This window comes from Triticum dicoccoides, chromosome 2B (genome assembly GCF_002162155.2).
Source record: "Triticum dicoccoides isolate Atlit2015 ecotype Zavitan chromosome 2B, WEW_v2.0, whole genome shotgun sequence".
Taxonomy (NCBI): Eukaryota; Viridiplantae; Streptophyta; class Magnoliopsida; order Poales; family Poaceae; genus Triticum; species Triticum dicoccoides.
The window spans coordinates 358,089,343-358,098,551 of NC_041383.1; the positions used below are offsets into that span (position 1 = coordinate 358,089,343).

General features: G+C 48.8%; 1 protein-coding gene across 3 annotated transcripts in view; it reads left to right on the plus strand.

Moving 5' to 3' along the window:
* Window positions 1–9,209, plus strand: part of LOC119363695 (AUGMIN subunit 3-like) — a 22,788-nt gene that overhangs the window by 6,327 nt on the left and 7,252 nt on the right. For all 3 annotated transcript variants that reach the window (XM_037629067.1, XM_037629065.1, XM_037629066.1), the window contains exons 7-8: window positions 2,352–2,391; window positions 3,754–3,808. In XM_037629067.1, the coding sequence (XP_037484964.1) occupies window positions 2,352–2,391; window positions 3,754–3,808 (95 nt within the window). The remainder of the gene's footprint in view (window positions 1–2,351; window positions 2,392–3,753; window positions 3,809–9,209) is intronic.

A 9,209-nucleotide genomic window follows, 5' to 3' on the forward strand; every position in this document is an offset into this window, starting at 1 on the left:
GCCTCTCGAAGATCTTCTCCAAGCTCTTGGCTAACAGGCTTGCTCCCCTCCTACCGACAATCGTCTCCAAGTGCCAAAGCACCTCTGTTTAGAAACGTTGTATACACGACAACTTCATGCATGTTTAGAACCTGATCATAGATCTTCACAGAAGAAACATTCTGGGCCTTTTCCTCAAGCTTGACATCTCAAAAGCCTTTGACTCTGTGAACTGGGCATACTTGCTTTAGGTGTTGCAGCGTCTAGGTTTCGGGGAGCGTTGGCGGAACTGGATCTGCCTATCCTTGGCCTCCTCCTTCTCCAGGTTCCTGCTCAATGGCAACCCCGGCGCCCCTTTCAGTCATGTCCATGGTTTGCACCAGGGGGGGTCCGCTTTGCCCTATGCTCTTCATCCTGGCCATTGATCCGCTACAGAAGATCCTTCAGTTGGCACACAGAGGGGTATTCTCAAACCCATCCGTGCATGCATGTTGCGTTACAGGATCCCCCTCTTCGCGGAAGATGCCAGTATTTTTGCAAACACGGACAAGGACGAATTGCGCGCGATCTCTGCTATCCTCGCGGCGTTTAGTGAGGCTAGGGGCCTTGTCACCAACCTGGCAAAATCTGAGGTCTTCCCCATCCGCTGCAACGACATTGACCTCGTGGACATCCTGTCGACCTTCCCGGCCAGGGTCGCGGCTTTCGCGGGCCGCTATCTGGGGTTTCCTCTCTTCCTCTTCACTTCCATCAACTTCGCAAGGCCAACCTTCAGCCACTCATTGACAAAATCGCTGGAAGACTTCCGGGACGGAAGGGGAAAATCCTTAAGAAACCCGGAAGGGTGGCTCTGGCCAAATCGTCCTCACCGCCACTGCCACCTTCCACCTCACCGCTCTTCCCTTCCCGAAATGGCTGTGGAACAAGATCAACAAGATTACCAGGGGATTCTTTGGGCTAAAGATGACCAAGAGCAGGCATCTGGGGCACTCGCTGGTTAACTGGAAAACCATGTGCCACCTGAAGGAGTTGGGAGGCCTGGGCATTGCTGATATTGAGCGTTTTGGGCGTGCTCTCCGATTGTGCTGGCATTGGCATCATTGGAACGACCCGGACAGGCCATGGGTTGGCTCCCAACTGCCGTGCGACCAAGCAAACATGGCACTTTTCCGAGCTTCCACCACCATCACCATCAACAATGGACGCACGACGCTTTTCTGGCATGACAATTGGAGTGGTAGGGGCCTCCTCAAGGAGCTTGCACCGAAGCTCTACAAGATTACTACCCGCAAGCACAGGATGGTTCATACCAAGCTCAGTGGGGAGAGCTGGATCAAGGCGGTGCCCAGACAACACTCGGTGGCCCAGCTAGGGGAATTTGTTGGTCTCTCGGAATGGATCAGTCAAACCCAACTCTTGCCAAACCAGGAGGACTCCATCTCCTGGAACTTGACGGCCAATGGGGTCTACTCTTCCGCTTCGGCGTATGCGGTTCAATTTCTTGGATCCCACCCTAGGTTTGACTCCAAGATTTGGACCGCGCATTCGGAGCTCAAATGCAAATTCTTCGCATTGCTCATTCTCCATGGCAGAATTCTTACGGCTGATAGGCTGACAACTCGGGGATGGCCCCATGACCCCATGTGTCAAGTGCCTCCAGGCTCTGGAGACAGCCACTCACCTGTGCAAAGGCTACCCTTTTTCCGTTGCTGTTTGGAGCCATGTGAGCACCTGAGGTGAAAACCTACCTGTGTCCTCTTACCTGCCTGAACCTGGCGGAGTTTCCGAATTGTGGGATGACATCATCGCCTCGACATCAAAGGAAGTCCGCAAGCGGAGGAGCGGGAGGCTTGTCTACGCCCTATGGAATATATGGAAAGAGAGGAACAAACGCATTTTCTCGGGAACCCTTATGACACACCTTGAGGTGGCCATGTTGGCTCTGGAGGACATTAAGCAGCACCATACGGCGTTTGGCGGCGGCATGCCCACCGTGGGGTCGGCTGAGATGTTTTTCCGTTTTTGGTAGCCTGGGTGGTTTTGCCATGTTCCTCCCAAAAATGTGCGCACCTCTGTACATATTTGCTCCTGCCGGTTCTTCGAAAAAAAAACTCTCCCTCACATATTGCCTCCCACAGGCCTAACCGTTGACCTAGTGGGTATTTTTACTTTAAGTTTGCCAGCCAGGTCTTGAACTCGATAACTGTTGACAGTGTTGTGCACCAACAGTTCACCTGAAAGCTCAATCCTATGGGGAAATGTGGCAATACACGTATACTTAACAATAACTTGAGGCTAAATTTACTATTAGAACATTGGATCATACTTTTACCATTATGTGCTGAGCAAGTTTCCTATTTGGGGTTTTGCAGGGAGCTCTCCGTTTTGTTGCCAAAGAAGACATGCCAAGGGGTGAGGATTCACTTACTTGCTCCTTGCCATAATTACAATTTTCTTATGTCTACTATCTCCATACTTTTTATATGCTCTTATTTTTCAGAGCCAATAAATGCAGATTTTTTTTCTATATTCTCTTTTGCTCTGAAGCACCGATACGGCCAGAAGTGCCATGTCCAGTGCAGGACGGCAACGATACGGCCGCAATACGCATATTCCAGGAGCATCGTGATTTTTGATTTAAAACAAAAGAGAAAAAAAACTGATACGGTGGAGGACCTGGCGGGATACGGTGATGCCGATAGCACAGCTCCGAGCCCAATAAAAGCCCATGCGACTAACCCTAACATTGCTCTCTCACTTTCTGTTCGACCGCACGAGGACGGACAGGCGGAATATCATTTTATTCTTACCTCTTAAAGTCTTGACTGAATCTGTCATTCCTTCTATTTGATGTTATTTTTATGCATTCCAATGCTGAAGTTGGATACAAGTGATGGAAAGGCTATAAATCCTTTTTCATGTGTCAGCATAATGTGTTATTCTATTGCTGCGATGAGAAATGTTGAATGTTCCAATTTTATGTACCCAGCCAACATAGGACTGCACTACTGTAAGCTGACCATGCTATTCTATTTGACACCTCAAGTTTTCTGGTAAAATGTTATGCTTAGCTACCCGTACTTGTGAGTTTTCCCACAATGAGTGCATCTTTAGGTCTGACTATGCTTAATTGGCTTAAATCGAGTTTCAATTCTGAATGGAGCTATTTAATATCTGTCTCCCTGAGTTCATGTCGGGTTTTTCCGTAGCGCATGTGGAGTCAATCCATCGCCATGCTTGTCCCTTGGATGATCTGGAAGCAGCGCAATGAGTGCGTCTTCGAGAATGCGTGCCTCTCGGTTACCACCCTCGTAGATAGGATCAAGGCCGAAGCCAAATGCTGGGCAGAAGCTAGCGCATTGGGTCTCAGGGTAGTCCTCCCCACTAACTGGGATGTTCACTGATAGGGTGACAACTCTTGTAACCACCACCTCCTAGGAGGATTGTACCTTCCCATCTTTTCAATGAAATGAAACGCAAAGAGTCCTTTGCGTTTTCTCGAAAAATGTTCATGTCGGGTTAGAGAACGGAGTCAACAGCTTGTCCAAAATCAAGAAGATAAGAGTGGCACCTTTTCAACCAAGTCTTCGGTATCTGCCATTTACTGGTCCCAGATGGGCTTGGCTGTTGTATACTCTATTATTGATATCTTAATGTATACTTTAATTTCACCAAGAAGTCGCACTCAGTAATTCCCATGCAGGTTTTCAACATCTAGGTTATGAACTTCCAGAGTGAATTACAATAATCAAAGTTTCTTCCTTTTCTTTGCAGGAGATTCTGAAAAGCCTCATCATTTTGTCGTCGAACTAAAGCGAATTAATTCAGTGTAAGTATTTATCGATCTGTCAATTACGCTGATTTATTTATTTTTGGTTTACTACTCCAAATTGCTGCATCTTCAGTATGTTAAAATCCCGTTTATTTGTTACCATCTGGCATCCATCACCTGTCATGTCTCCACCTAAGGATAGATATGACGATTCTTGTTGCAAGACATTGTTGATATAATTAGAATCTGTAAGTTAGTGCTTCATCTTCTATTGAGAAGCTGGCGTCGAGCTTGCTGGAAGGCATGGAAGGCAAGGACCTCTCAAGTAGAACTCTCGGTCGATTTCGGCGCTAGGGCTGGAATTCAAGCCGAGCCGACTCGTTAGAGCTCGTCAAGATAACAAGTTAGCCCGGCTTGATTCGTTAACATATTGAGCTCAGTTTGAAACTTGGCTTGACTCGTGTAACTCGTGAGCCAGCTCGTTAAACTTGTTATAGATGTGGATAATAAAGTATATGTTTTATATACGCAATTAATCTACAGAAATATACTTGTAGGCACATATATTTCTTCACAAATCACAACAATCAACAATTTACACTAAAGGGATACTTAGTGCATTCCACACCATGACAATAATCAACAACAATATTGTACTCCCCCCGTCTGAAAATACTTGTCATCAAAATGGATAAGAAGGGATGTATCTATTAGGAATAAGCAACTTGTATTCCCATGAGGCCATAGGCCGATATATATACATGTACAGGTGTGTAACATATGCAGGAAACCCCTTATACAACGGGATAAATACAAAGGGGTACATGACTTATATTATAACTCTTAACACCCCCCCTCAAACTCATGGTGGATGAACACTGAGTTTGGAGAGATAAAAGCCATGTTGTGCTCTAGTCCGGGCCTTCGTCAGGAAATCCGCCAACTGTAACTCGGAAGGCACGTACTGAAGAGCAATAACCTGATCCTGCACACCAGTGCGCACATAGAAAGCATCAACACCAATATGCTTGGTGAGCTCATGCTTCACAGGATCCCGCGCAATGCTAATAGCACCTGTACTGTCAGATAAGAGCAGAGTAGGTGTAGTGACAGAAACACCAAAATCCTGAAGTAACCACCGTAACCAAGTCACCTCTGCCGTCAAAAGAGCCATTGCTCGCAACTCAGCCTCGGCACTCGAACGGGAAACTGCAATCTATTTCTTCGTCTTCCAGGCAATGAGAGAACCAAGAAAAACACAGTAAGCAGGAAGTGAACGGCGATCTGAAGGATCACTAGCCCACGTAGCATCCGAATAGGCCTGAAGCTGTAAAGAACTGGAGCGAGGAAAGAATAGACGGTGAGAGATCGTGCCCCGAAGATATCGGAGAACACGAAGGAGATGACTATAGTGAACCGATGTGGGGGCAGAGATGAACTGACTCAGAATATGAACCGGATAAGAGATGTCCGGACGAGTGACAGCTAGATAGACAAGACTGCCAACAAGATGACGATAACGCGTCGGGTCAGGGAGAGGATCACCATCAGTAGCACGGAGGTGAACATTGAGCTCCATAGGAGTCTCAACAATGCGCTCGTCAGTAAGAGCAGCACGAGCAAGAAGATCCTGGATATACTTTTCTTGGGATATAAAAAAGTCATCAGAGGTAGAAGAGACTTCAATCCCAAGAAAGTAGCGAAGAGGTCCAAGATCAGACATAAGAAACTGCTCACTAAGACGGGCCTTTACAAAGGCAATATACTCGGGGTCATCCCTAGTGATGATCATGTCATTGACATAGAGAAGAAGAAGAGTCCGACCACGAGGAGAAAGGTGAATAAACAATGCTGGATCATGAGCACTAGCTGAAAAACCAGCGGCAGTGACCATAGAGGCAAAACGCTCGAACCATGCGCGGGGGGGCTTGCTTAAGGCCATAGAGAGAGCGACGAAGACGACATACCATGCCATCAGGAACAGAATACCCAGGTGGTGGCTGCATGTACACCTCCTCACGCAGCTCACCATTAAGAAAGGCATTCTTAACATCAAGCTGAGATATAGACCAATGGCGTGCAGAAGCAACGGCAAGAAGTGTACGAACAGTGGTCATATGGGCCACAGGAGCAAAAGTCTCGTCATAATCACGACCATGCTCCTGCTGAAAACCACGAGCCACAAGACGAGCTTTGTGACGCTCAAGAGAACCATCGGAGCGAGTCTTAACCTTGTAGACCCACTTACAAGTGATGGGACGGACTCCAGAAGGAAGAGAAACAAGATCCCAGGTACCAGTGCGTTCAAGAGCAGCAATCTCCTCTGCCATCGCAAACTGCCATTCAGGATGAACAACAGCCTGACGATAAGAAGTCGGCTCAAGAACAGCAACACCAGTGGTGGGAAATCCATAGCGATCAACAGGCGGACGAGGACGAGAACGCAAGCCATAAGTAGGCTGAGAAGAAGATGACGACTCATCCACAGAGGCATCCACAGGGCGTGAACGACGAGTGTAATGTTGAGGAAAAGATGGAACAATAGAAGGAGGAATCACCAAGGTAGAATCGGGGGGTGGCGACGAAGAAGTCACCGAAGATGAAGGTGTAGAATCCGGTGACATGCTAGGCGAGGAGACCGGGGAAGATGGTGGCTGCAAATCGACTAGAGGTGGAGAAGCAGAGGTAGTGGAACGAATAGGCACATGCTCGACGGGGGTGATAGGTGAGTCGGGAAAAGTGAGGAAAGAGATATCCTGCACTGAAAAGGTTGAGGAAGATGGGCGTGGGTAGAAGGGACGAGACTCATCAAAAGTCACGTCTCGAGAGATACGTATCCGACGACCAATAGGATCCCAACAACGATAGCCTTTATGCTCATCACTGTAGCCTAAGAAGACACACTCAACAGACTGAGCAGTCAGTTTGGTGCGTTCGCGAGGGGCAAGAACATAGCAAACACAACCAAACAGGCGAAGCATCGAATAATCGGGAGAACGCTCAAAAAGTCGCTCAAAAGGAACACCACCCTGTAGAGCAGCGGAAGGCTGTAGGTTGATAAGATAGGGGAGGTGGAGACGGCCTCAGCCCAAAAATGAGGCGGGAGAGAGGCAACAATCATCAATGCACGAGCCGTCTCAAGAAGATGACGATGCTTTCGCTCAGCCACACCATTCTGAGCATGAGCACCAGGACAAGAGAATTGAGAGAGAGTTCCTTGCTCAGCAAGAACACCACGCAACATCTTAGAGATATACTCGCCAGCGGAGTCAGCGCGAAAAACACGAATGGGTGAAGAGAACTGAGTATGAACCATGGCAGCAAAACGCTTACAAATAGACAACACCTCACTACGAGAAGTCATGAAATAAAGCCATGTGTAATGAGAGAAGTCATCTATGAAAATAATATAGTATTTATGACCACCTTTCGAAGTGAAAGGAGCCGGACCCCATACATCAGAATGGACTAAATCGAAAGGACGCTTAGACACTGACTCACTATGTGAATATGGTAACTGAATCTGCTTGCCAAGACGACAACCCTGACACTCTAAAGAGACATCTCCTGAGACAGACCCCAGAAGACCTCGACGAACTAAAGACGTCAACCGAGAACCACACAAATGACCAAGTCGATGATGCCACTGCTTGAAGGAACCAGTAACAGAGGCGACTGAAGCGGAGGAACTGGCGATAGTGGTGGCAGCGGAAGGAACATGAAGCTAGTCCAACTCCCAAAGACCCTGAGAATCACGGCGGCGAGGGCCAGCCCCAACCAGAGTGTGCGTGCGACGGTCCTGGACAGAACAAGAGTCAACGTCAAGAATGACGCGACAACCAGAATCGGTAAGTTGACCAGCAGAAAACAGATTCATGGTAAGTCGAGGAACATGAGCAACATCAGGAACATAATAAGGAGTGGTAAGATTGCCTCTACTAACGACAGAAAGTGGAGTACCATCAGCAGTGAGGACATGAACAGGAGAATCCAGCGATCGAAGAGAGGACAAAGTGGAAGAATGAGAAGACATATGAAAAGAAGCTCCAGAGTCCAGAACCCATGGGGATGTACCTGACTGTGTAGAGGGTGGTTGCTTAGTGCGGGAAGCATCAGTCACAGAACCAGCAGTACCCGTCGAGGAAGAACCTAAAGCCGCGAGCAGACGCTTAAGTCTCAGAATATCCTGCTCAGTCAAAGCAATGGCTGAAGCTGTCGAGGTAGATGACGAAGTCCCTGAAGATGATGATCGCGCCTTGCGCAGGTGTTTCCTCTTCGTGTAGCACTGGGACTCAATATGACCATCATTGTTGCAGTAGTCGCAGTGTGGACGAGGGCGACCTGAGCCTCCAGAAGGAGTGGGCAAGAGTAGCGGAGCACTCAAGCGAGAAGGGGTCGGTGCAGCAGGTGGCGTAGAAGAAGCCCGAGTAGCGAGCACAGAGGGAACCTCCAGCAAACCAGCACCACGTAAGCGAGTCTCCTCAGCACTAATCTCAGAAAGCGCCTCCATGAGAGAAATACGACCACGAGCAAACAACTGAGCACGCCGGGGCTCAAACTCCTTACGAAGCCGAGACAGGAACTCGTAGACGCGATGAAACTCCAAATTTGCCTGGACAGCCTGGCAACAGGGGCAAGTACGACAACCAGCACTGCGGAGAGAATCAAGCTGGCGCCAGATAGCAGAACTCTGTGCATAGAAGTCATCAACAGTAGAGTCACCCTGCTGAAGAGCATGCTCATGACGGACGACAGAAAGGTATAAGGCATCACCAGAGGGCTCATAACGCTGACGAAGACGAGTCCACATCTCAAAGGCAGTAGGAAGACCCAGAAACTCAGAAGCAAACTGAGGCAGAACACTAGCAGTGAGAACAGCTGCAGCACGAGCATCATCATCAAGCCACTGGGTATAAATAGACAGAGCACCATGATACGTCTGAAGAGCCTCCTCATAAGCCAAAACCCTCTCATCATAAGCACGATCAGCAGCCTCATCAGCAAGCTTAGCCGCATCCTTGGCGGCCTGATTAGCATCCGTAGGAAGAACCAATGGAGTCGGTGGAGTAGGGGCCACCGGAGGAACCGGACGGGGCGGACAGCAGACCTCGCCAGAAAGAACACCCCAGAGACGGATGCCACGCATGTGAATGCGCATGAAGCCAGTGAACTCGGTGTAGTTAGTACCATCAAAGATCACCGGACAGCGAGGGACAACAACATAGCCCGATGCAGTACACATTTTTTTTTGCAGAGATCCGAAGTCAGCCGAACCCGACGAGAGAGCTTGCCCCGATCTGCTGCTTCAGCAGGCCCCGATCTCCTAACAGCGAGCGCACATGCGTGGCTAGCAGAAGTAGAGGATCGTTGCAGTAGCCGGACGAGGGCCCGTGGGGACTGGGCCGGCTGGGAAGCGAGGCCGGATGGAAGTCCGGGGCTGGCGTGCGGGAGTTCAGCC